The 27,649-nt window shown below is 46.8% G+C and overlaps 3 protein-coding genes and 1 pseudogene across 3 annotated transcripts; 2 read left to right on the plus strand and 2 right to left on the minus strand.

Annotated features, from left to right (window-relative positions):
* Positions 1 to 2,176: 2,176 nt before the first annotated feature.
* On the plus strand, positions 2,177 to 4,132 carry LOC136516145 (uncharacterized; annotated as a pseudogene).
* Positions 4,133 to 4,285: 153 nt separating this feature from the next.
* On the minus strand, positions 4,286 to 9,494 carry LOC136516403 (mitochondrial adenine nucleotide transporter ADNT1-like). The gene is made up of 8 exons (XM_066509793.1): positions 9,164 to 9,494; positions 7,713 to 7,761; positions 6,793 to 6,956; positions 6,537 to 6,574; positions 5,545 to 5,657; positions 5,303 to 5,416; positions 4,855 to 5,193; positions 4,286 to 4,691 (listed from the first exon to the last, which is right to left on the minus strand). Exons 1-8 carry the CDS (start codon positions 9,328 to 9,330, stop codon positions 4,608 to 4,610), a joined length of 1,068 nt encoding a protein of 355 aa, XP_066365890.1. The 5' UTR covers positions 9,331 to 9,494; the 3' UTR covers positions 4,286 to 4,607.
* A 3,561-nt stretch (positions 9,495 to 13,055) lies between these two features.
* On the minus strand, positions 13,056 to 14,197 carry LOC136517075 (uncharacterized). The gene is made up of 2 exons (XM_066510590.1): positions 14,040 to 14,197; positions 13,056 to 13,946 (listed from the first exon to the last, which is right to left on the minus strand). Exons 1-2 carry the CDS (start codon positions 14,155 to 14,157, stop codon positions 13,144 to 13,146), a joined length of 921 nt encoding a protein of 306 aa, XP_066366687.1. The 5' UTR covers positions 14,158 to 14,197; the 3' UTR covers positions 13,056 to 13,143.
* Positions 14,198 to 18,781: 4,584 nt separating this feature from the next.
* Positions 18,782 to 24,995, plus strand: LOC136516263 (sec1 family domain-containing protein MIP3-like). Its single transcript, XM_066509618.1, is given in 8 exon segments — positions 18,782 to 19,197; positions 19,634 to 19,777; positions 20,654 to 20,803; positions 21,376 to 21,885; positions 21,983 to 23,275; positions 23,277 to 23,516; positions 23,588 to 23,656; positions 24,334 to 24,995. Coding segments are annotated over 8 exon segments (2,583 nt in total). The 5' UTR covers positions 18,782 to 19,149; the 3' UTR covers positions 24,463 to 24,995.
* The last annotated feature ends 2,654 nt before the right edge of the window (positions 24,996 to 27,649 follow it).

A 27,649-nucleotide genomic window follows, 5' to 3' on the forward strand; every position in this document is an offset into this window, starting at 1 on the left:
TCCATTCACGGTGTAATCGGATCACGTCGCAAAACGAGACAAGCAAACAGCACCCCAGATGCAGCTCTATAACTACGCGCCAGAAGACCTATCTTTTTTTCTTAATTAATGAACAACACTCGATATGAGAGCGAGCCCACAATGGACTTAGGTGGCCACCACTTCGAGCATCTCCAGCAATGCTACCCAAAACAAACCCTCTATTTAGATAGCCATCTATTTTCATACTACTTATTTTTTTTTTATTTTCTCCAGCAACACTACCTGAAACAGACCTCCCAAATCTATCCTAGTAGAGGATGGCATGTGGATCCACATGCCATCCTCTATCACGTTCTCAACTCGGCCAGCTATCGGACGAAGGATAGGCGACGTCAGGATGACAGCGAGGAGCCAGGGTGTCGGCGGCGGGAGAAGAGGCTGCCGGTGAGGTGCATTGGCACGGGGAGGAGAAGGAGGCCCGCTACGCCCCACCACCTCCCGCTTTGATGTAATGATTGATTTATTGTTTTATTGTTCTGATTGTTTGATGTAATGATTTATCTATTGTTTGCGGGTAGAGGTTGTTGATATGTGATATGCAGGACTTCGATAATAAGGAGGACAATAGTCGACTAGAACAATAAGAAGGATGACATTAGTAAGGACAGTAGGAAATATGGATGTATTGGATGGATTTTTATGGACATTCTCGTGTTCTTTAGAATGTTGGTTTTGCCCCTAAGGGCATATGCCCCCATGTGCATCACCATTAGATGCACATGGGGATGTGTGCAGTAGTAGTAGGGGTATATGTTCCCGTTATCCAGAGGCCATATAGAACTTCAGCAGCTTGCCTGCTTTTTCTAGACAACAAACAAGCCAAAATAAAAAAAAATACTACATTGCCTTGCCTAAGCTGCACTAGGCACATAACAAGATATGGGGCAATCATCAAGCATAACAAACATTAACAAAAACCAGGTGCAATTCAGAAAGACAAAGAGAAACCATGTATAGAAAACCCAGACCTGGTGTGTAGAGTCAACAACCCCTCCTTGAGCCACCTCTTCTAGTAGCATTGATGCAACTTCAACACCAAGATCCTCCTGAGAAGTCAGCTCAGGCTTCTTAGATTCCTCATTTATTTCGTCAATACTAGGATAGCTTAGAGTGACATCCGTAGAGAGTAGGCAACCCATGGTTAATTCTACCAAATTAACATAATTCCAACCAACCAATTCTTATTGATGTTAGCTACAACCTCGAAGGCATTCATCCTAAAAGAAAATTTCCACACAACAAATTTCTTAGAGCAAGCCATTTGGCCTTAACACCTTCGAGCCGAAATGATATGGGGTCATCCACCCTCACAAAGAGGCCAAACAATATGAGTGGCTCAAGGAGGTAGCCAATCCCCACAGTCGTGCCTAGTGCCCATAGAGCATCTCTAGCAGCTCCCCAATGAGACCCCTCATCCATATAAATCTGTCATATTGGGTAAGATGAGGTTGTTTTCTTGCTCCAACAGCACCCAAATAGTATCCTTTTTTGGTGGTCATAAAAAAACTGCCCTAGAAAAAGGGGTACAAGAACAACATTGCCCGAACCTTGGGCCAATCTCAGCAGCCCAAGCACAAGCCCACAGAGGATATCGCACATGGAGAGATACCCAAGCTTTCATTCCGCCCTTAGGTATGCTATAACCTGGGACAATCTCAACAGCCCAAGCACAAGCCCACACAGGATATACCATAGGGAGAGATACCTAACCTTTATGTCGGTATTTCGTAAACCGGACTAGTAAACTTATACGATTACCGTGCTGCTCTAGAAAGACGATGATAGCATCCAAAAGACACGAGGAGTTATACTGGTACATGCCGAAGCCCTACGTCCAGTCTTAGAGATGATCGAGTGCGTGTTCCTCGCTTGAATGCTCTGAAGTTCTTACAATGGGGGTGCAAGAATGGTGGAAGAGGAACAAGAGCTAAAGCTAGGAGGCGGGTAGCCTGAAGGGAAGCTTCAGGAGCCCTGCTACGATGGAGAGTGAGTGAATGAGTAGGGGACTCCGAATGTCTGAAAAGGGTGCCCTAATTGCCCTTATATAGAGTTCGGAGCCAGGGCACATACAAAACAGGAGGTTTTCCTGATCGAAGGGTCGTGAGCCTGAGGGAGGGAGGGTAGCTAACTTGGTTTGCTGGAGCTGAGGCTGTTCTGGCAGAGGCTTGGTGCGCGGTACCTGACGACGCGTGAGCTCGCCGCCAGGATGGACGCGTCGTGGAAGGAGGACCGGTGGCTCCTGTTGCAGTACCTCGACGAACGGAGGAGCGAGCACCGGCTGGCCGACCTCCTGACCGCGCCGCGCGGGAAGGTGCACCTGGGGCCCGTGCTCCTGCAGGGCGACTTCCACGTCCGGAGGCGGCTGGTGGGCAACCTCAAGGAGGTGCAGTGGATGGGGGAGGCCTTCGCGCTGAAGCACTTCGTGGGCGCCGACGCCGACGCCGTGGGCGCCGACGCCGCGCTGCTCACCTCCGTGGCGCACTGCCGGTACTGCTTCCACGACGAGGACAAGCGCGAGTTCTTCCTCGTCATGGACCAGCTCATGACCAAGGACGTGGCCAGCCACGTCAAGGAGGTGAACAGCGCCAAGCGGCGGGTGCCCTTCCCGCTCGCCGTCGTCGTCGACGTGATGCTGCAGATCGCGCGCGGCATGGAGTACCTGCACTCGAGGAAGATCTACCACGGCGACCTGAACCCGTCCAACGTGCTCGTCAGGACGCGGCACGGCGACGCGCCCCTCCACGTCAAGGTCGCCCGGTTCGGCAGTCCGCGGCGACCGTGGCCGCCGCCAACCCCAGGCCCAGCCCTAGGGCGTCGGCGAAAGCAGCAAACGCCATCAACGCCGCCGTCGCCGCCTCCAACCCTTGCATCTGGTACGCCCCGGAGGTGCTGGAGCAGGAGGCGGCCAAGTGCACGGAGAAGGCGGACGTGTACAGCTTCGGGATGGTCTGCTTCGAGCTGCTGACGGGGAAGATCCCATTCGAGGACAACCACCTGCAGGGGGGAACACATGAGCAACAACATCCGCGCCGGCGAGCGGCCGCTGTTCCGTTCCAGGCGCCCTAGTACCTGACCAGCCTCACCAAGCGGTGCTACTGCTGGCACGGGACCCGGCGCAGCGGCCGGCGTTCGCGTCCGTCTGACGCGTCCTCCGCTACGTGAAGCGGTTCGTGGTCATGAACCAGGCCCCCGCGGAGCAGCCAGACGCGGCGCCGCCGCCTCCCGTGCAGCCGGTGGATTACCTGGACAATCGAGGCGAGCCGGCAAAGGAGCCCGGCGTGGCAGTCCGGGTCCGGGAATGCGGCGCCGCGGGTCTCCGACGTGCCGTTCCAGATGTTCGCGTACAGGGTGGTGGAGAAGGAGAGGAGCCGGGCGGCCATCCTACACATCGGCGGCGGCAGGGACAAGGCCTCCGACTCCAGCAGCGACGGCACCTCGTTGTGCCGGGACGAGAGCGGCAGCGCGACGCTGTCGGACGCCGATGCTCTGTCCGTGTCGAGCCGCGGCACCACCACCACCACCACCACCACGCGGTCGCTGCCGGACCGCGCCGGCAGCAGGAAGGCGTCGCCGAGGAAGCTGGATGGCAGCAGGGTTGCCTCCAGGCTAGCAGGCAAGCCTTCTGTCCCTGCTGCTCGTCGTTGACACCTTTTGCTTTGCTATGGTAGATGATGCTATGGGGGAGAGAATGCATGGTGGTGCAGGGCCGCCGGAGAAATCCAAGTCGATGGAGAAGTCCAAGTCGATGATGGGCGTGGTGAGGCCGCCGCAGATCATCAGGCGGATGCAGGGGATCAAGTCGGACGGCCACCTGAATTCTGCCGTGCCGTCTCCCCGGCGGCGCGGTTCCGGAGGGGGGCACGCTTCAGACTCTGAACTAGCCGGAGAATGCAGGAATTTTCGCTGGTGTATTCTGATGATAACATTTTTGTCAACTAGACCATTGATTATGTGAGAATTACTTCTCAGATGTATGAACAAATGTTTCAAAAACAAATGCTCCGTACGACCATCAATTGCAGAATTTCTCCGATCACGTACATAAATTAAGCAGACGAATACACAACCAATCCACCCTTAAACATACATTAATATACTTGAAACGGGCAGACAGGTGAATTCAAAATCCATGCATTAGAACGATGCAAGGGCACACTGAACGCCGTCACAAGGTAAACCAAACATTTGGCGGTCAGATGGGCTAAAATCACCAGCAACCGCATGAAAGTGAAAAGCCACAGGCTGAGAAAAATCATTAGAATCAACTATTACCAGCACGCAATACCGCTTTTAAGTTCAATCTCGGTACATCAACAAGGAATAGATTTTTTATGAGTTAGGCAAGTGCTTAAAGCTTTACAGCCAACTTATTACTTTTCGCATGATCCAGCAACAATTCTAGGACCTGACGCCAGTAGCAGGATATATCAACATGGGCTGAGAGGGCCTGATGCTGAATGGAGCCGCCGCAGTCATATCCTCCTACTCGCCCTGCCTACAAAAACAGAACTCCCCAAAACCTACAAAAATAGCAGTTGATAACGACCAGCACTACCCCCGCTTCCTTAGTCTGATATCCTCATCTCTACTCCTAGCACATCCTTCACAACCTCGTAAGTGACAAATGCAATGGCAATTGAGGGCACCACCTGAAGATGCCAAAACAAGGACAGAACGTTAGAAACAGACTATACACAATTTTAGAAACAAACTTAGAAAAGAAATTTTGATAAAAACTTCCTCAAAGAAGTTTGTCAACCAACATTAGGGAACAACACCGAAAGCATGTAAAACTTCTGTCACAAAGATTACCTTGACTGAATTCGGAACAAGGCCCTTGTACAGAGCACCAACGCCTTCATGACGAACAGTCTTCCTGAATGCATCGATCATGCCATTGTACTGGAGTGCTTCTTTGCCTTTTCCAGTAATAATAGAGTCAGCATGGTTCCAACCAACCATCTGCATTCTTCTCCTGATGACATCAAGAGGGTATGCAACAGTCTGGCCAATAGTCCCAGCCACAGCTCCACACCCAAGCCTTGTAACCAGATGCAGCTCGTTGTCATTTGCAAGGCCAAATGGATTTGTCTGGAGTAGCCAGTCTTTGAGGGACTCATATACAGCAAAGTTGAGGCCAACGTAAGGAACCTTCATGAAGATAACCAAGCATAAAGTGGTAAGTACTCAAAGCATAAAGTGGTAAGTACTCATCAGCAAGAGCAAAAAAGGAATAGTCTAATAGTTACAAGAAACCTACAACTCCGATTACAGATGGAAGCCACCCTCTGTATAAAGCACGAAAGCCTTCTTCACGGTAGACTGTACCCAGTGCATGAAACATACCACGGTACTGGTAGGGAGACTTGTCTGTCTGCATATGTAAGTTCACAGTCAGCAAAACATCAAACGAAATGGAATAGAAGTCCAAAGTGGCTTATAGATTAGCTGCCAAGATTGGCAATCTCATGGTGCTTGAAAGCATTGAAAACTATACGGTACCTGAACAGTGATCCTACCCCTAACCATATCCATTGGGTAAGTAGCAGACATGGCTATGATACCAGCACAGGCTCCAGCTCCAAGGCGCAAGAGTGGAGTAAGCTGAGCATCCTCTGTGGAACATACCAATGTTGTTGAATTCAGAAACTTCTATCAACTTCATGCGATAATGCAGTTAAAACTGAAACCAATTATTTCATGTGAAGCTCATGCATGCATGAAATATTTTGTACCACAAAGCACAACACAATTTGCAAATGGTGAAATCATTGTGAGAAACTTTTGAACCATGTGTAATCTGAAAACATCAATACATGGCAAGTAAGAAGTATGTTGTGTCTCAGGGAGTTGCAAATGATATCACCAAACTGAACATTCAACAGCAACTTTCAGGCATCGCATGTAGACTCAGCAAACTAGTAAAAGACATGAAATGCTGACACTTGCACATGGGCATGATGCTAGTGTTCTACCCATTTCTCCACTCTATATATGAAGTACTGGAAAAAAATATTAGGTTAACTAGATTTCAGTTACCTATTTGACAAGTGATAAAGAAAGAGCATGCCTGGCACACCTCAGTCTAAAGTTGGCGAGCAACCAAGCACATAATGTTTTGGCCTTAAGCCATGGCAAGGGTGACAGAGTTGGGCAACAAATGAAACATGCAAGGTTACAAGTTAAGAAACAAAATTTTCTCTATGCATGCAGTTCATTCAATAGAAACCCCAATTCCTGAATTAGGGATACTGTCAAATCCTACACCCTTTCTTGAAAATATTTGCAACAAGCACAGCCAATGATTAGGAGTTAGGTAAGGCCAAGATTTTACGCAACAGGATTATTTAATAACTGGGAGCTAACCACAACTAAAAGTATACACAGGCTTGAAAAAAACAGGTTTTGTAGAATATGATGGCAATCTCCACTTGAAAATAAATGAGTATGCAGGAAATCTAATTTGGGCAGTAACATAGTAGCAAAAGGTATACCTTCCCCAGTCTGTTGACGGTAGGCCCACAGAATTCCCCTATAAAAACAAATAGAGAAAGACAACAACAATCAATTATTGCTTTGCATGACACTGAGAACAGAGAAAAGAAGAGTAAAAAAGGAAATGCTTCTAACCAATTTCAGGATAAAAGAGTAATCATGCAACAGAGAAAAGGTCTGAAAACTACAAATAGTGGTTAAGTGGTAGCAGAACAGGACAACTTATTAAGAGTGACTGGAAAAAAGAGGACATACTTTGACGCCTGCTCGTAGCTAAAAAACTTCACGGCAGAATTTGGAACGATCCTTGCACAATTGGTACCATTACCCTTGAAAAGTCCACGGAGGCCCTCAGTTCTCCAGATATACTTGAGACCCTGAACTGTACCGTTGTACTTGATGCTATGTGGATTTTGAACCTGAGTAGGCAATGCAAATTAAGTGAGAGGTCAACTCCACATAATGTAGAACCCCCCCCCCCCCCCCCCCCCCACACCCCGCGCGCTCTTCTCACACAAACACTATGGGAAGCATTACCAATTGTTGAACTAGGGTTGGGCAACAGATGAGATCTTTTCAAGTTTTAACCCAACACTATATTTCACAGGAGAAGGGCAGGCCTGGTGCAGTGGTGAGTGCTGTCTCACCGAGTCACCAGGTCACGGGTTCGAAGCAGCCTCTCCGCAGATTTTGCGGGGGGAAGGCTTGCCTCGGTTTTTCCCTTCCCCAGACCCCACTCATGTGGGAGCCTCCAGCACTGGGTCCCTTTATATCTCACAGGACACACTACTTCACATTTCAAACAAGAACAATCTATGTGCACCCAAAGCTACTTTACTTGTGTTAATTATAAAAGACATGTCTTGCATTAGAATAGATAGAGCAAATTAGATATACATTAACACGGTCAAGATTCAATTTGCATCCTGTCTCTAGCTATGCTAGTACTAAAAAACACTGTTACCACATTAATCAGGAAAGTTTATGTACAGCAATTTTATACAACTCACAACCCAAGTTCTTAAACCATTCATTCAATGCAATCCTGATTTATGGAGACATTGCACAAAACAGGTTGTTAACTTGTTATATATAGCAGTGCTCAGTCAACCATACACTGTTGATTTGAGACATTAAATAGAACCTAGGAAAATTCATCAGAACAGGGAATTCACCTGAAGCAAAATTTTCAATCGTTCGAGCGGAGCAACAGCAGTACGTGACCTGTGCAAAATACAAATAAAGTAATTTAGAGCATGCAGAGACACCAATAGTTGATCCAAGAGAATAGTTGGTTTAATTTACAAGCCGAAATGAAGCACATCAATGAGCAAAAGACCATTTCATCAACATATATCATTAAGATATTCCTAGTTTTCATCTGCGCTTTCAGTATGCGTCATTTGAAAATGACCAAAACGAATTAAATAGAAAATTAGTTTAAGCTCTGACTTCAGGTGACTATTAAAGCATAATTTGGCTAATCCTAACAAAGGAAGACAAGATCAAGTCAACATAGTCTTCTAAAAACCAAGGACATCAGATGAAGTAAACACTGGTAGGCCTTCAGTGTTGCTGACGTAGATGATACGCAGTGATGACAAATGACAATAGGAAGAACACTATACTACTAAAAAATGCTGAATACATCTAAACTAATTCCAAATAATGGAAAGTGGCTGGATAGAGACATCAACAGCAAAATTCTGATGCATGAACTCAGTGGTGAATCGTTCCTTTTCTAGTGGATTTGTCAGTTATTACCGAACACTGACCAAACCCGAAAGACAGCTCGTTATGTGAACACAGTTTTACTATTTCCTTCAAAAAAACAAATCCATCCCCGGGTGAGCAAACTCTGTAGAACGCTGGACGCATCCCTAGCAATTTAATACCAATAGTGAGAAGGAACAAAACGCAAAAAAAAAAAAAAAAAAAAAAAAAAACTACTGAAATTTAAGGTCGAAAGGGGACCATTATGGCAACTGGCAAAAACGGATATGCATCTGGAATTTTTTAAATTATTTTTGGGAATGGAATCCTGTCTGGAGAATTAATAATAGATCGACCAAAACTCGAGTAGTTGGCAAATGGTTTAGATCAGTGGAGAAGAACAGCCCATGGTCAATGTGTCTCCCCGCGTGGTTTCCCAGCGAATCAAACCAAGTGATCAGTCAACGAACCGAGATCTGAGTGGCTCGCGTGTAGGGTTTAAGACCTGTGCGAATCCAACACAGATCACACAGGCCGCGCCCAACGATCGCGCATCAAGTTGAGATAAGCCAGGCCAAGCACGCACACAACTCGTGACGAGTACGCACACAACTCGTGACAAGCAGCACGGGAACCCCCAATTCCCTATACCAGGAGCCAGACGACACCCACACGGATCAAACTCTGGGTAGCCTACAACAACAAAATCCCAGAAAGCCGAACCCAATCGGTAGCCTATACAACAACAAAATCCAGAGCCGACCCCAATCAGGGAAACCCCCACCTAGACAACCGAATGGCACAGGCACGTGAGGACGAATCCAATCCCAGGAGGACTGGAGGAGGAGGACGAGGACGACGAGAGGCAGAGTATCGGAGCAGGGGAGAGGCGAGGGAAGGGAAGGGGACTCACACTCCTCCCGCGACGCCACCGGCGACGAGCGACTTGCAGATGGTGAGGATATGGTGGCCGGGCGCCTTGACCCCCTCGCGCGCGAGCTTGGCCTCCTCCGCCAGGTTGACGATGGTGGTGACGGCCGTGTCGCCCCTGCACTTACCCACCACGTCCTCCGACGCCATCTCTCCCCGGCCGGCTCGCCCGCGCCGCCGAGGAGGAGGAGGAGGTTGAGGACACCGAGTCGGGCTCGGCTCGCGCTGGGGTTTTGAAGGCGGTGGCGGTGGCGGTGGCGGTGGCGGCGGCGGCGGCAGCGGGAGGGGGGTGGGAGCGTTCGTGCGCGCGTGCGGTGATGAGCGAGAGGGGAGAGGCGGGTGAATAGAATAGAGAGGAGGCGATGGGTGTTTAGCAGCTGGGGCCTGGGGCCTGGGGCGGGCGTCTGGTTGCGGACGCAATTAGCCCTCCCTGCTTTAGCGCCTGAAAATGCTACGTGGACGCAGGCGAGGCCTACACCGCTGGTGCGGGTGGGGTCACGGAAGGAATGCTGGTGACGTGGGACCGCCGTGCAGTGAGAGGAAATCAGGATGTGGTGTGTGCGCGGATCGTTTCTGCGGCCCCGCGATTCGTGGGGGAGAGCCGGAGTGGAGAGATCTCGCCGTCCGTGCTCGTCTCCCTCTCACCCCGCGCGATCATCCTAGGGATGGACGAGCGGGGCCCGCACATCAGTGGCACGCGCTGGGAGCTGTGGATTAGTGAGGGCGTCAGGAGGTTAACGGAAACCTAGATCCGTCCGGGGCCGGGACGGCGTGCTCCGCCGGGCCTGCTGACTGGGCTCTTCTCATCATTGGCGATGCCGGTCCTATTTGGGTTCTTTTATTCAAAAAAATTCTTTTTCCAATAAGAGGCATATGAAATATTATGTAACTGTGAGAAAATGTTTGTGCCTCACGTGTGAGGTTTTTTTTTGTGCATCTTGGATCCAGGCATAGCATTTCTTTTTAATATCATTGTAAACTACTTGAATGAATATGCTTAGGGAGTGCCGGAAATTAACTCTACTTTAATACTTTATCCTTTTTTTAGCAACATTAGCTCTACTTCATCCGAACAGCAGGACTGATGGTGGGCCAAGTACAATTAGCTAACACGGGCTGATAGTTTATTACTAATTTTATATACACCTTCTAACCTAAGATCCAACACGCGTGTAAATAGCCTAATAGTTAGATGAGTAGCTTTTAGCCCTGGCTAACAATTAATCTTAGGCGATCCAAATATGCCTTTAGTTCACCATTTACTTAAACCATTTTGTGTTAACTTTGATTGTCAAACATATACCAAGCCTCTCTAATATAAGGGGTCTTTGTTTGTTTTAAACCAAATTGTACTAAGTTTGATCAAGTTTATAGAATAACAGTAATATTTTACAGTATTATCACATCAGCATCATTAAAACATTAACAATGTGTTTGGTTCACACCACGTAACGGTGGCAGACGATCTGAACCTGTATCCGAGCCTAAGGTGCCGTTTGGTTCGAAGCATCCGTTCGGCTCATCCGCCGTCGAGTCGTTCCACCAGCAGCCAAAAGTTACGGACCTCCTCATTCTCGTCAAAACCATCGGACGAGCACATTCTCGAAGCCAGCGTTCACTCCACTTCACTAACCAAAATACAGTCGAAGTGTCACCCGAACCCAAAACCAAACATGCTATAAATAAACATAGGTTCATAATTAACCTCCTTGATGTGTGGTATGGTAACACTCTTGTCAAAAAAACTTTCGGATTACAAAGTTTTATTTACTATAAATTTAGATCACTTACAAACACAAAAGAGATCTATTATAAATTTCAAAACGAAGGGAGCAATAATGTTTGCCTTTTTGTTTCCTTTCTTTCTGTACAAAGAAAGAGAAAGAGCGTTGCTTGGTTCCTACGGCTCGGTGGGGAGTTTGGTGGCTGGGTAGACGGATGGTTGGCGGGCATCATGTCTCGCATCGCGGACACAAATCACAAACGACATTTCTGTGGCGCTGGGCCATGCAGCAGCGGCACTCGCCACGTACCAAACAAACTCATTACCTTTTTTTTTGAGAAATAACAAACTCATTACTAACAGTCACAAATTATTTGCAATTAATAATCCTTTGAAAAAAGGAATGAAATTTCCTCGCTCGCTCCTTTTTGGTTTTGGATTTGGATTTTGATTTGGACATGGACAGCTGCACGCTCGATGGGAGGCGGATGTGGACTGGAATTTGGCCTTTCTCGACCAGGTTGGGGCGCCCCAGCTGAACACTCTTTTGCACCGCACGGGCCACGCCACCGCCACAACACACACCGGATAAACGCCGCGGGGCCCACGCGGCCCACAAGAAGCGTCGTCGGCGAGCGGGACGCGCTCTGTTCTGGATCACGAAAAATGGGGGCATTCGCATTTCTCTCTCCTCACCGGCGACCGGGAACCCCCGAACCAAAAATGGTCGCCGTCGCGCGCGGTGGTGGCAGCATTTGTGCCCGGTGCGGCGCGAGGTCCGGCTCGAACGGACGGACGGCTCCGGAGGCCGTCGCTTTCCGCGCAGCTTTTCCTCTCCAGAAGAACGACGGTGTGTTTGGGCCGCGTATTAAGGAGATGCCAGATGCCGTTACAACTTACAAAGGTTGATTCGCTCAAAAAATAAAAAACTTACAAAGGTTGATGCCGATGGACCTCACGACAGTGATGGGCTAGAGAAGGCCAAATCGACGGAGAGAGCTGCTGCCCAAGCCCACTAGATGCCAGCTAGATACCTCAAGACGTAAGGCCGAGCAGTGGCCACCACCTCAACACAGGCCCACAGTCAAGGTCAACAAACATGCGCAAATTTAGTCACGTATCATTCCACCCTCGCCGTCCCTGGTAGAGCGCTACAGTGAGAGCGGCGACCAGGGGCGATCTCGCGTTCCCCCGTCGCCCTCGCCGGCGCCCTCGCCGGCGTCGGAGGAGGAGGGGGGCTGGATGAATTGGCGGAGGATTTGTATATACCCGTACTTATTAGGTTTAGGTTAAATAAGTTAGGGTTAGGTTTCCCCATGCCGGCGATGTGGCGTGGGTTCGTCTTCCTGGGCGACGTCTCCAGCGGGCGACGGCGTGGACGTACGGAGGACGGCTCCAACATCTACGGCGGCTTCCCTGACTTCGTTGGTGGCGACCGTACCGGTGAAGAGCACGAGCTCGCCGGATTTGGAGTTCTGTGCCTCCTCTGGATCTGGTCAAGTTTGCCTTTTGCCTCTCCCTCATCTTCTTCGGCGAACTCCTCTAGCGAAATTTGACTTATGCTGATTCGTTGTGAGAGGAAAGTACCGTTCATTCACTGAAAAGCACTGCTGAGGTAGTTCAAGCACCGAGGTCAATACATTTGCCCACGGTTACTCTTGTGAACTGCATGTTTTGATTCTCACTATTGAAAGTGCCACAGTTCAGAAACATCTGCCCAGATTTAGCTAGTTTGTCCTGCTGTTGGTGCCATCTAGAGGTACTAGTTACTACTAGCTCATGGCTCTCCTGAACTTATTATAGACATACATTTGTGGATTTTTTTTTACTAATGCTGTTCATTAATTGTAAATGCAGCGCCAAATGATTTAAGCAGGAGCATTTGAATGGCACCAAATTCAGGTCTAGTATTGACAAATGATTTGTGGAATTGACTAGTCCTTGGACAGATCCTAAACTTGATCTTTTGGTTCGTTCTGGGAATTGTAATTAACACCTTCATCTTTGGTTGATGATAGCAAGAAAAAAATGCTGCTCTTCAGTTCAGTTGTGTCCTCAAGCTCTGCACAGACACGGAGCTTTCTGCTTTCTATTTCTCGATCGATATTTCAAGCCTGGATCGTCAACGAAGAATGCTTTCGAAATGAATGCATTGATTTAACTTGCAAGTTAATTAATCGATTGAGTAATTACAAGCCATTCCTGCTGACCCACCCAGCAGTGAGGCAGCAGGCAGTTCACTACACCCTCCTCTCCCTGACGAGCCCCTGCACCTCCTGCCAGAGCCCGCCCTTGACGACGGTGGCGAGTCCCAGCACGGCGGCGCTGCAAGCCGCGACGTGCCAGAGCCCCGCGCGCACCTCGTCGCGCAGCTGCTCGCGCTCCCACCCGCAGAAGCCGTCGAAGAACCTGAAGTCCCGGACGCCCACCACGCCGCGCTTGGCCAGCTCCGCCGCGCACCCGACGGTCTCCCGCGTCCCGTAGTGGAGCCCCGGCATCACCTCCTCGAACAGCCCCGTCCGCGCCACCACGTCGCTACCGCCGCCGTTACCGCCGGCGGCGGCCGCCGCGTGGGGCCCGAGAATGAAGAAGCACTCCTCCAGCGGCCCGCCGAAGAAGAGCGGGCGGCCCGCGAAGGCGGCGGCGATGTCGGCGTCGTCCGCGAAGATGGTCTCCGACGCCTCCTTGATGGACATGAGCGAGGGCCGGTTCAGGATCACGCCGACGGGGCCCAGCTGCCGCGCGCCCGAGGAGAGGAGCAGGATCACCGTGCGCTCGAAGATGTGCGAGCCGTCCAGCTTCTCCGTGGCCATCAGGAGGCACCCCTTCTCGGGCTCCACCAGCGGGTGCGCCCACTTGTCGCCGATCTTCTTCACCGGCTGCTGCGGCGGCAACGGCATCGCGGTCGTCACGCCCGGATTGTTCACGCTACTCTTGGCGTACTGCTCGTTGAAGTAGAGCTGCGCGCGGAATGACCGCCAGTCGGCATCGATGGGCGGTGGCGCGCCGCCGTCCTCCGACGCGCGAGCGTTGATGCTGCAGCCTGCGTATGTTCGTTCCGATCGATCTGGTTAGTGACGGTAGTGATCGAGCAAGGGAAGGAAGGAAGCAAGAGGAGGAGCAGGACATCACTCACAAGCACGGCGGCCGCCAAAGAGCAGGCGAGGCTTAGGTTTTGCGAAGCCGGTGGGCGACAGCACCGCCATGCTCTTGGACGATGCTTTGGAGGTCAGGAAGCATGACGCCGTTTCCATTGTAGTGAGTGACAGCAAGGTAGCAGCAGAGTCCTCTCTCCTTCAAGTAAATAGGTTGGAGCCGGAATCGGCAGAGCCTCAGCGCCACAAGAAATTCAAGCCTGTGGAGTATGGATAATTGGATACAGCTTGCTTTTTCGGGGTCCGATCGATCTGGATGACTGGACCCGAAGCTCGTGGCGACGCATTTACCGACATGTGGACCGGTTGTGATATGTGGCTCAGAAACTGCCCTCAAGTACGGTCTCGGTGGCTGGCAACTTTGGCGGTAAAGATGGCAACGGGACCGTTCCCCGATACCGGCGGGGTATTGGTTTAAATATGGACTAAATAAATATGGACTAAACACGTTACCCACGGGTACATAAATGGATCAAACCCTTCATCTATTGGGTACGCGGGTATGAGTATGTTTCAACAGTCTCCATAACCGTTTACCCATGGGTGAAAAATACCCGACCATCTGAAAGAGATCAATGCTCCGTGGTTAGACTACAGATTTTGAAAAGTAATGCAGGCAGAGAGAAACAAATATGCTTGCCAACTCGAGTCAAGATTTTAGCTCGTTAGCTATAACGAGCCAACTCGAGTCAGCTCGCGAGCCGCTTGCGAGCTAAACGAGCCAAACTTCTAGGAAAAAAAGTATCAAAACTTATATTAGTTTTTGTATTACTTCATGTCTTGCACTTTACAATTGACTGGTAACTGGTCTAGACCCTATAAATTAACTGGTGGTCTAGATGCATTTCTTTTATATTATTATTATTATTCTCAAACTTTAGATAAATGTAAATATTATATTTTGTGTATTTTTTATACCTGGCTCGTGAGCTTAACGAGCCAGCTCGATCTTTTAACGAGCCGAGCTGAGCTGGCTTTCTGACTCGTTAGGATAACGAGCCGAGCCGAGCTAGCTCGTTATCTTAACGAGCCAGAACGAGCCGAGCCGAGCCGAGCCGAGCCAGCTCGTTATCCAGCCTTAATGGTGGCAGCCGGGACCAATGCCCTGTGGACCGTTTCTTTTTTTTTATGGACTTGCTAGCACTCGAAAGCCCGATCCGGACGCTACCCGCACAAAGAGCATGCCGGGCGCTCGGGCTCATGAAGGAGTGCACCAGTAGTGGTCCCGCGCCGCTCAGGACATCGTCCACGTCGCCGGCCACTTCCCACGCACGTCACATGTGCAACACCTAATCTACTTTTAAAATAGAGTACTCTTTAAAATATATAGATGCAACAGTTGGAAAAATACAAAAGAAGACAGATTAAACACTTGAAACAAGCGTCTGAAACACTTGCTAAAAACGTCCGAAAAATATTTGAAAACCATTGTAAACATATGCAACATCCAGATGAAACACTTGCAAACATACATATGCCTGGAAACACTTGAAACATATGCTTGCAACATGCATGTATATGCAAACATCTATATCTACTTCTACAACATCCAGACAAAACACTTGCAAGCATTCGTCTGAAACAGATAAAATATTTAGGAACATACACTTGAAACATACATGTATAGCCATTACAACATTGTAACATCCTGATCTACTTTTGCAACATCGATATACAACACTTGCAACATACCTCGAAAGCATCTAAAACACCTGAAAACATACTATTGCAACATGCGCTTTCAACATAGCATATGCTTGCTGCTTAGACGAATGAAGGCTCGTCGACGCGGAGCTCGAAGCCGCGGAGTGGCGGAGGTCGCCGGTGTGGAGCTCGTCGGTGGCACAGATCTCGGCAGGGGCAGGGGCAGGCGGATCCAACACGGCCATGACGGGAGTCGCGGTAGCGAGCTAGCGAGTGCCTAGCGCGTCGGGCTCGCCGTGCGCGGCACGGGCAGGCGGCGGGGGCACGAGCGAGTGCGGGGTCTGTCCTGCGAGCAGAGCGAGCGGGCAGTTTAAGCGAGTGCGGGGTCCGTCCGGACAGAAGCACGCCCTATAAAAGAGTGTTTCCGTCATTTTTAACTAACTTCGTTGTTATTATTGTATTATTTAAGTACTAGGTTCATGTGCGTGTGTTGCAACCGAAATGACAAGGAATTTCACAATATATCTAGCCAATTAAGAATCAAGATGATGATGATAAATCAGTTTTGCACATGAGATAGTCGTCTAGGTATATGGTGAGACAAAGTCATTTTTATGGCAATCAGTACCACCAGCTTTGACTGATTTATATACTTACGAAAAGAATGTCTAACTCCTTGTGTCTACTTGCAGATTATACTATCTTGCCATAGCTATAACCACGTTTTTTTTTATAGAAAAACACAATATCAATTGTCTTCTCTTTGTAAAACAGGAAGTCCTTGCTCATGGGTTGCGACGGGCTTAAAAATCCATTTTTTTCTAGTTTTTCAAAAGATCAAGTAATAACTCTAACTGCAGAAAAAAATAACTGAAGTAATCTCATAACTCTACTTTCAAAAAGAATAACTCATACCTTCTTGCCATTTTACAAGCAAGAACACAGCAGTATGCAAGTCTGTATGCACGTAAGGTGCTTGTCATGCTTCAATTCAAGTTGGTGCTTCCATTTTGCAATTACAAACATACATTCTGGGAGCAACATATCTATAAAATTGTCCGGTCATTACATCACAATGACATATTCAGTGTCCACAGTTCAAACAACAAGAGTCAATTTCTGAATTGGCGTATATTCGGTGTCCACCTTCTTACAATGTCCACTGTCCAACGTATATTTTGAATATTGCATTTTTCACTGTCCAAGCAACAAGCATTGCTAATTTGTTAATAACCACCCACTAGCTTTACTAATTTGTTTGGTTCCTGGTTACATGCTTTGGATCTAAAGCTACGAAACCGAATTTTGTTAGGAGCTCCTGCGCTCTGTTAGGCTATATGGTTGAATAGAAATAATACGGTGTTTAACAAGGATAAAGCTAATGCTTCCATGCAGGTAATTTTCACGGCGCGTCGGTGGTCCATGCTGTGTAAAGAGGAGGAACGTTTATTATTCAAGAAAGGTTGTAGAAGATGGGAGATGGTGATTATGTCTGTTTTTGCGAAGTTTGGTTGGAACTTTACAAATCGTATTGGTTTTTAGTTCTTCCCTTCATGTGCGGGGCTCACTAGATGGGCTGAACTCTGTGTTTGTTTTTTGTTTAGGTGTTTTCGTCTCATGGCATTGACTTATATCGTGACGCTCAGCTATGTACCATTTCCGGATGGTAGAGACTGGAACTTGGTTTCCTTATTAAAAAAAAGCAACAAGCATTGCAATCTAACATTCTTAGATTGATGCAATAATTAACAGCCACAAAGTGACAAAGGCATTCAATCATTAAAGTCAATATTGAGATACAACTCAATTCAATACCAAGTTACAACTTACAACTTGTCTGCTGCTCTGAAGCTTGGCTTCTCAAACTGCTGCTCTGTTACCACCCTCCTACAAAAGCTATATGCTCTGGCTGCCATTCCTCCTGCAGTTGTGTGGCAGCTGTGGACTTGCTAGCAGCGGTTTGCATCTCCTTCCGGGGGCCATCGAAATAGGAGCCCTCTTTCTCTAAGCTCACATTGTTGTTTGCTAAAAACTAAAAAGCACAAGACAGGCTACAACTCATCTCGCTCGAAAAAAAGGGCTACAACTCATCTCAGAAGCTCACTTCTTCAACCATATGACGAGGATATGGCAGTTGTGGTCATATGAGTTACAATTGGTATCTGCGATGATACAGAGTCCGATTGCATTATGAATTTGGTTCCGTTACAGAGCACATGCCTGCTAGTCTCCAGAAGGAAAAGGTTCATTTTACCTCCCTGAACTACCATAGAAGTTTAGTTTTCCTTCCTAAATCCGAAAACTGGATAAACCATCTCCCTCAACTTTTAAACCGTTCATTTTACCTCCCTGATCCAGTTATAGGTGGTTTTCAAAGACGGTTTTGTCTTTTTCTTTTTATTTATTTTGGCTGAATATTTGAAAAATAATAGTAAATCATAGAAAAATCATAAAATTGAAAATCTAATTTTTATGGTGAAAATTTTATGGTGGTTCACCACAATTGGACTATAGAAACTTCAGCTATGAATTAATTACAAAAAAACATAGATCTAAAGCTACAATAAAAATTTTGTACTAAAGCATACCATATTATATGTTTACTATGTAGATCAACTCAGGTGGAGTCCAAGAAAATTAGATTTTTCGTTTTATGATTTTTTTGTGATTTACTATGATTTTTCAAAAATTCAGCCGAAATAAATAAAAAAAGGAAAAGACAAAAACGTCTTCGAAAACCACCTATAAACGGTCAAGAAGGTAAAATGAACGGTTTTAATAGTTGAGGGAGGTGGTTTACCCAGTTTTAGAGTTCAGGGAGGAAAACTAAACTTTGATGATAGTTCAGGAGGTAAAGGCCCTGTTCGGCTTACCCCATATTCGGCTTGTCGGCTTCTTTTTTCAGCTGCAACAGTGTTTTTCAGCCAAGTTTCAGACCAGCGAACAGGGCCAAAATAGACTTTTTCCTCTCTAGAACAAAAAAAAAAAAAAACTCACCCTGAACTGTGTCAATTTCTTTTTCCTTTTTCATCTTGTAAGTCTATGAAGCAGGCCGTCTCGGCCCAATAGGGTAATAGCCCAATGCCTAATTTTCCACGTGGGGAAACCGTACACTTCTCAAGTCTACCACCACACAGCACGGGCCCATCGTTCGTTCGTCGCCGCCGTCCGTGGCAAGTCGCCGACTCACCGCTAGCGAGTCCTCCGGCGAAGAGCCGAAGACCCACAGCGCAGCTCGGGGCCAGCCGAACGGTGGAGAATCCACCGTGCGGGTTCTGCACGAGTACGGGACGAAAGCTCTCGCCCTGTTTCGGTGGTCTGCTGTCGCTTCTCTTCTCCCCCTCCCCAAGATCCCTCCGCATCGCCGGCGCTGGGAGGGTGGCGCCCCGGCGATCTCTTTGAACCTTCTGGAGGATTCGAGGATAAGGGGGAGGAGGGGACGGTGCTATGGGGTCCGTGGATCTGATTGCCTCCTGCATCGACTCCATACGCCAGGTCGGATCTCCTCTCGACTTGCTGCTGATTCCGCATTCTAGGAGATATGTTTCAATTTCTTTCATGTGATAGGGTTTGAAGTTCAGCTACTTTGGTTGGAAATTTGGGTTCTCGATTCTTTTTTTCTTTCGCTCCTAGTAGTCACACAATTTTGCGTTGTTCAGTGTCCACTGGGGAAAAAAAACCCCACACTGGTTCACTTTTCTTGTGCCAAGTTTAATGTTGAAATATCTGATTACAAAACCCAGCAGTTCGGCTTGTAAAAAATATAATCTTTGAGGTCCTGAACTGAGAATTCGCCATTTGTAATCGGCTCAATTCGCATGGATAATGTGACAAGTATTTGTTCCATTCAGAATTTGGGATGTCAACATTTCGTATTTTTTTCAGCTTCCAAGATGGAACTTATTATTATTATTATTAATTGTGGTTGCAGATTGGAGATGAGATCGCAGATTCAATAGTGTATATTGACGCGGGCACCTTGGAGGCGTTTCAGTTCATAGGAGGTTTCCCCCTGCTTCTTGAACTCGGTGCTCGTGCTGTGTGCAGCTTGGAGAATGCGTCCCCTCTCGATGCTGTGAGATTCCTGCAACACCTTGCTACCACAAACTAAGGAGTATCAATATTGTAGATTGCAATGAAAGTTCATTTGTGTGCTGAAATCTCATTTGCAATATTCTTGAAAGTTCATTTGCAATGAAAGCTCAACATGTTCGGGTGTCAGACCCCTCAAGCAAGTAAATGCATGTTGTAAGCGCAAATGTTAAAGATCTATAGGTTTCTAGTTCACTTGGTAAACTTGACCTTGACACTGTCATGGAACATCTTTAACAGTAGCCGCTTTAGAGACATCTTTGAATGCGTTCACTTTGATGAAACTAAAAGCAGAAAGCAGATAATATCTATGGTAAAATATGACAATGCAACACTTTTTTCAGCTGTTTTTTGTTTGTTGTATGCATGATTAATGAATGTCCTACAACATGAAAATTGAAAGATATGCTTCATTTGTTCATTTTCCTGCTCTATGCCTGAACTCCAAGGATTTTAATGAATGACAGATATTAAGAGGGAAATCTGTCTAAATATGACACCTAAGATGGCATTGAAAATATTTCCTCCATGTTAAGTTCATAGACAATAATGCATCGTAAAGTTTCTTGAATTGTACGTTATTACGGATATATGACTTTTGCTGTGGTTTTCTTTAACTTCTTTTTAGCTGCTGCATGTTGGTCTTAATCCACATATTTGTTTGTTTCAGTACTTCTGATGCATGAGAAGCCCCAAATTTAATACCTTCCTGTTAAATTTTGCCTGCAAATTCATTCTCCACTTTTATGCATAATAATAACCAGGCTTCCTGTGCTTTTGCTGCGATAAACAATGAAATAAAGCAGATGGCTGTGCTTTGCTCTTTACCTGATCACCTGTTGCGCCCTGTGTATTGCAGGCAGCTGACTGGCAATCAAGTTTTTCTAATCCAAGGAAGATCATAGTGCTGACATCACGCCTTCTCAGTGATGCACATCGGTATATTTTGCGATGTCTGAGCAACCATGGAACCGTTTCACATTGTACTGTACTGACAGCTATTTCAGAGGTGCTTAATCCCTGAAAGAGTATGATGTGTGTAGTCTAGATTGCTTTTGAAGTACCTGAATCCTACCATGAAATTATTTTCTTTAGTGAGTTATCTTCATACATATTTCCCTATAGTATATTTGGATGCCTTTAAGAGTTTTTGCTTCTCTTTTGAAAAGCAGAAATATTCTTGCCAGTTTCAATTAAATTTTGTAGGCAGCACTTCCTGTATCTTAACTGTTTGATCATTTTATCTTCTCAGTTGTAGTCTTTGCAGCAACTTGCATGTTCCCAGGGGATTTTGTTCGCCACACTTTCTGTTTGCCTAAGGTTAGGTGTGGTACGGTTAGGCACCAACCAAACAGGCCCTATATGGCTATATCTTATTCACTGTTTACTGAATGAATATGCTTGAGGAATATGGTTTCTTTGTAATCCACAATAACTTCAGCGTCACTGAGAAAAATGCTGCATAACTGTTTATCGTGCTATCGCTATTCATCTTGTTTTTGAAAGCATTCTTGAAACTATATAGATACACTGCCTTCCTTTTTTGCAAGGACCTTGAATCATTTGGGAAATTTAATGCAGATTGGACACTCAGCATATGTTGATTCTCCACTCGGGCCAGATGCGTTTCGGGAATATGAAACCTTACTTATTCAGGACCATGATGAGCTTCTTAAGAAGTATGAGAAGTTAGACAGACATAAAGAAAACATTCATAAAACAGCGAGTGATTTCACCTCTGACGCTGATGATTATTCTAAGTGGGGTTCTGGGGTGCATTATGGCTCTAATTCTGAATCCAGCCCAACGAAAAGGGATTTTTTTGATGATGACATGGGCCAGGTAGAAGCAAGAGGGAGAAGGTTGTCTGTAGCTGTGCGTCACTTTCCGATGATTTTCTCTCCTATTTCCTCAAGGGTTTTTGTTTTGCCCTCTGAAGGCATAATTGCTGACTCAAGCCTGTCGAATCATCATGAAGATTCCCTTGGCCCTGGTTTACCCTCCATATCTACTGGTAAACCGTTTGATAGTGACGAGGTACCTCCAGGAGTGACATTGACTGCTCAGTTCCTGTACCATTTGGCCAATAAGGTAATGATTTACGCATCGAGATTAATCTCTTGTGACTTTTGTCTGTTCTTTAAAGGCATACACTTTGTTGATCTCAATTCTTCATTGTAATGTGCAGATGGACCTAAAGCTTGATATATTTTCACTTGGTGATACATCGAAGGTCATTGGAAAGCTGATGATGGATATGTCAAGTCTATATGATGTTGGTCGCAATAAGAGATCTGCTGGTCTACTGATCGTAGATCGTACAGTTGATCTCCTAACTCCTTGCTTCCATGGTGACTCATTCCTTGATAGGATGCTATCCTCGTTGCCGCGCAAGGAAAGGATGTCATCCAATTCTGCAGCGAAAAATCCACAAACTCCAAGCAAGCATTCTCAAGGCACCATTAAACGTTCCCCACTGGATATAAAAGTTCCTTTTGAGACAATCTTTAGCAAGGAAGAACCAAAGATTAGGAGCAGTGTGTTATCTGAAGGTTTCATGTCATTTGCGTCAGGATGGAACTCTGTTGATGTTGACTCTGAAGTTAGCTGGTTACCTGATTACGCTGATAAAGCACATGATCACGTACTTGGCTGTGAATTTGACACTATAAGTGGCTCATTCCTATCCAATTGTGCTGGAGTACACTACTTAGAAGCATTACTAGACAGAGGAGCAAAAGATGGGTTAGTGCTGATTAAAAAATGGCTTGTCGAAGCCTTGCAGCATGGGAAGCTATCCTCTGCATCTAAAGGTCGACAAGGAGCCACTTCTGTTTCAGAGATTCGCTCTATGGTGCAAATGCTTTCTAGAGACCAGTTATCATTGTTGAAAAACAGAGGTGTTATCCAGTTAGCACTAGCTGCTGAAATGACTCTACGGGAGCCTCAAAGTTCTCGCTGGGACGCCTTTACAAGTGCCGAGAGAATATTAAGTGTGACATCTGCAGAGACAACTCAAAGTCTTGCCAGTGAGCTTCGTGATTTCATCAACACTAGCACTTCAGTTGAATCACACACACAAACTACTACAATGGAGTCTTCACAGGGCCTACTTAGTTTCCAGGATGTACTGCTTCTAACGATTATCGGATATATCTTAGCTGGTGAAAATTTCCCTACATCTATAGCTGGTGGTCCCTTTTCTTGGGAAGATGAGCGGTCTCTTAAGGATGTTATAGTGGACTCTATCCTTGAACGGTCATCATCTGTGAAGTTGCGTTTCCTTGATGGCCTGGATAGTGAACTTGAAGCTAAAGCTAGATCTAAGGATGGTGAGAGGAATAAAAACTCAAGTGAGGCAGCACCCAGTACTGACGATTTTGATGACGAATGGGGCACCTGGGATGACAGTGATAATACTGATCACCAAAAGGAGGAAGCTTATGGGGACATGCAACTTAAGTTGGAAGTGCGAGATAGGGATTGATCAGCTTTTCAAAAAATTTCACAAATTATCCAGTATGAGGTTAAGAAATCAAACCCTTGGTGAAGGTCTAGCAGCACTAAGTAGATTCGAGACTGACGGCTACTCGAGGAAAGGCTTGCTTTATAAGTTACTATTAGCTCTCTTGTCGAGGTATGATGTACCTGGCCTCGAGTATCATTCATCAACTGTTGGTCGCCTATTCAAAAGTGGATTAGGTAGATTCGGGCTTGGACAGGCTGAGTTCTGCAGTTTTTCTTGCCTGTTTCTATTTAAATTGTTCATTTCTAAGTTTTGTTTCATTTGCAGTCTAAACCAACCTTCGGCGATCAAACTGTTCTTATCGTTTTTGTTCTGGGAGGTATTAATACTCTTGAGGTATGGTCCATTTTCTTTGGTTTCAGTTATTCATGCCAAGATAATTCTTTATTCCTCCCAGAGTATGGTTGGTGTTTACATGAATATTTGATCTCTATGAAACTACAACGAACCTGTCATTAGCTTTTAATCTCAATGGAAATCCATTATCTTTGTCATTTATTATCCTATGATATGAAGAATGATGTTTGAGTTTATTGGCTATCTACGATAGTCGATATTACATATATATACTTTTTGTATAATGTGTTTATCTTGGTCCAAAGGAAGCAAGGCAAGTTTTTTTTAATAATCGTTTCCCTATTTTCTAAATTGTTCTATCAGATTACTTTTACTGTGGACCATATATTTTTTTCCTTTTTCATTATATATATTTTTGTAAGTGTACTGTTTTCTAATTGTTCTGTTGAATCTGAGATTATGGCTATGACACATAAGGTTTTAGTTACTGCAGCTTTACTGCTTTAAAGCATTTGTATTGATCTCCATTTTCAGTTTTGGGTTAATGATAAACAATCGCCAAAATTCCACCTTGTAGTTCTCTCTTGAAAAGAAGGGCTGAACTTGAAACCATATATCTTAGTGACAGCCTGTCAGAGAGTAATAGTGCTAATGTGCTATAACATACAATATGGTAAACTGTGTCCTGACAAATTAAATGGTCTATTCTATGCAAGGTCCGGGAAGTCATGACCGCAGTCTCAGAGAGCAGTAGACCGGATGTGGAGCTTATTCTTGGTGGGACAACCCTTCTTACTCCAGATGACATGTTCGAGCTGATGTTGGGCTCATCGAGCTTTGCTTAGGCTCAACCTTGACTCTTGAGTCATGTGGGCAACATCCAAATAAGGCTTTAAAGGAACTTGAACAATTTTTTCTTCTCCAGAAATTTTAGTTGTCTGGTGGAGAAGCATTCAGATTCAGAAGAGGGTACTGCTGATATTGGCACTACCAGAAGAAAGCAGTCCTTGGGGACATTTTTAGTCAAAATAGTTTGCAAGATGAACCCACAGTTGTTCATAGGTTAGTGGTACCAGCAATACTAGCTCTTGCAATAATCATTGGTATGCACGTATTGCTGGAAGGTGTAAGAAACAGTGTGCTTATTATCAGTGGCCGATATGTTGTAAAACATGTAGCACAGATATATCAAACAAAAGATGAGTCAGAAGTAACCGGCTAACTATACGTTTTGTCACTAACATGAGCAGCTGCTGTTTTGCTCCATGATGAATTGCTTGTCGGTGCAGTACTCGCATGTAAAACAGGGTACACATTGTATGGTTGTAATATGGAGTTTTGGAAATCTACTTGTCTGAAAAAAAAGTCAAATGTTTGTTGGAAATATGTCCAAAATTATACTATACTCCCTCTCAAAAAAGAATAGAAATAGCATCAACTTTTATATCTTCAAATATGTTTATTATGAAAAAAATCTATAATTAATTTAGTGATTTGGGATCGTTTAACTTAGTTAAACAGATCCAAGTATTTTTTTTGGGATCTATATTTCACATAAAGTTTTTGGTGATTACAACCCAAATCTTACAAGAACACCCTTGAAAGGAAAGAAAATTACAACTCGGTCCTTGTAAACTCCTCTCGGTCTGCCATGCCGCCACCGGCCAGAGCACATTGCTTGAAGCCGACCTCCTCTTTGGCGAAGAAACAAAGTTTTTTGGTGCCGTCTTGTGCAGCACGTCGACCCGACCTGCTTTGTAACCGCTGAACGACCCGGCTGGAAAAGATGGCCATCAGCCATCACATCGTCGGACACCGAGGAATCTGACGTCTCAAGGACCAGAGCCCCTAGCACACCGGACGACGACGAACCTTGAAGGGGAACTGAACCACCAAAGAAGGTGGGATCCAAAACCCAGTTCGGTTTCTCCTCGAGTTGGTAGCCATACCTTCCGAATCTTCCGCCAGCGACGACGAAGACGAGGAAGGGACAAAACCTGATGCTGCCACCTGCCCGCGAAGTCGGGGAAGCCGCCGGAGATGTTGGAGAGGCCCACGTCTAAAGTCGACATGGCGTCCTCGTCGCATTCCCGCCGTCGCTCGCCGGAGCCGCAACAGCATAGGAAGACAAGACCATGCCTCAGCGCCGGCGCAGTCAAATACCTGATACCGTCACCTTCCGTGCAGGCATGGAAACCGGCGTAGACGTTGGAGGAGCTTGCCCTGAACAGGCATGAACCAACCACGATGCATCCACGCCGTCTCTCGCCGAAGACGCAGCATCACCAGTAGAAGGATCCACGCCACACATCCGACATGGATAAACCTATCCCTAACCTACTTAAACAAAATCTAATAGTAGTGGGTATATACACCGGACGACCAAATTGAAGTTTTCCCCATCCTCCAGCGCCGGCAAGGCCACCGGAGGCAAGGGGAAAAGCTCGATTTGGTCGCCAAAAAGCGGATCGCCTACGATTCGCCCTGTTGGGACTGTAGCGATAGGAAAGGAGAAGAGACAGGAGTATAGTACAAGCTGGGACAGAGACACTGTTGGGGGAGGCCTCCCTGGCACCGCTCCTCCCCCAACGCTTGGCCCATTTGTGGCCAGACTAACCTACCTCGCTGCGGATTCTAACCCTCGCAGCGAGGGTTTCCTGTATGCCATATTTCATCCGTGTGTTCAGGTGCCGCACACAAAGGTCTGCCTCATCGGAGGAGTGCGGCGAAAGGAGAGCAGGTTGGTGACGCTAGACCAACCCTCGGTTGGGACGCACGAAGGTTAGGGTAGAGAGTAGTTGGCCAAGGGAGGGAGATTACCGCCGTACCCTTGGCCTGTTATGTAGCGGTTGCCCCATCGGGCTTGGCCCTTGTGTAAATTCACCACGGCCTCTAGGGTATGGCCTATAAATACCCATGGCGCTCGTGTAAGAGGACAAGTTCCATCTTTCCTGGACAAATTAATGGGCAATTAATCCGCATTTTCCACCATCCTACTGCATCTTCACCCTCGCTCGTTCCCACGCTGTTCTCTTGAACTCTTCCCTGTGGGAAACCCTCGGCCTCTCCCCATGTGTTCCTCGGCGAGGGCGAGAGGCTGGGAGTGACCCCACACTTGGCGCCATCCGTGGGGACCCCATCGCACCACTTCACATCACCCAATGGCCGCTAACACTAGGAGAACCACTAACAACAATAGAGATCCTCCACCCTCATGTGGGGGGGGGGGGAGACGGTTGCAGGAACCTCTATAGACAGAAGAAGAGGCGCCACCCTACCCCAGCCCACCGCGTGGCCGACGAAGGTCACATGTGACCTGGAGAGACCCCTTCCTGCTAGGGCCAAAACCAACCCTCAACCCAGCCTAGCCAGAATCGACGAGGCTAGCGTGGTACATCAAGATGATGACGAAGACGTCGAGGAAAGGGGCCTCGAAGCCCTAAACTAAATGCATGTGGAAATTCAAGAAAAAGGCGCCGAGTCAAGGCCCACGGAAGACAAGCACATCTACGTGTTATCAGGCAAAAGGCAGAGGAAGCCAGAGAGGAACTTAGGAGGATGAATGAGTACCTCGCTACCCTCGAAGCAGACCCTAACCACTTACCTGAGCGCAATAGCCCACTGCCACCCCCGCCACCTCCACCCCCACCACCACCACCACCTCATTTCCATCAACTCTATCTAGAATATATTCCTCTGGCCATACAATACTAGCCACAAAGAAACCCACCTCCACCAATGCCATATGACCCAAAATCTCCTCTAACCTAGATGTTGCAAACCAGAAGCTGGCCACTTGAATGCAAACCGCAAAACCTACCAAGATACGACGGAAGCGTCAACCCTTGCCAATTCATAATGAGCTACGAGGCCATAGTGGCAGCAGCAGGCGGGGATGAATACACCATGGCAAAGTCCTTCATGATCATAGCACGGGATATCACCCAGAGCTATTACAACAACCTCCCACCAGGCTCAATAGATTCATGGGGAAGCCTTCGCAAAAAACTATGCAACAACTTCAAAGGTGTC

This window comes from Miscanthus floridulus, chromosome 17 (genome assembly GCF_019320115.1).
Source record: "Miscanthus floridulus cultivar M001 chromosome 17, ASM1932011v1, whole genome shotgun sequence".
NCBI classification, from domain to species: Eukaryota; Viridiplantae; Streptophyta; class Magnoliopsida; order Poales; family Poaceae; genus Miscanthus; species Miscanthus floridulus.

Coding starts and splice junctions, on each gene's coding strand:
- LOC136516403 (XM_066509793.1), bottom strand. CDS start 9,330: ATGGCGTCGGAGGACGTGGTGGGTAAGTGCAGGGGCGACACGGCCGTC. Junction 6,575..6,792: donor AGCTACGAGCAGGCGTCAAA/GTATGTCCTCTT, acceptor TTGTTTTTATAG/GGGAATTCTGTGGGCCTACC. Junction 5,658..6,536: donor CCGTCAACAGACTGGGGAAG/GTATACCTTTTG, acceptor TATGTTCCACAG/AGGATGCTCAGCTTACTCCA.
- LOC136517075 (XM_066510590.1), bottom strand. CDS start 14,157: ATGGAAACGGCGTCATGCTTCCTGACCTCCAAAGCATCGTCCAAGAGC. Junction 13,947..14,039: donor CTTTGGCGGCCGCCGTGCTT/GTGAGTGATGTC, acceptor GAACATACGCAG/GCTGCAGCATCAACGCTCGC.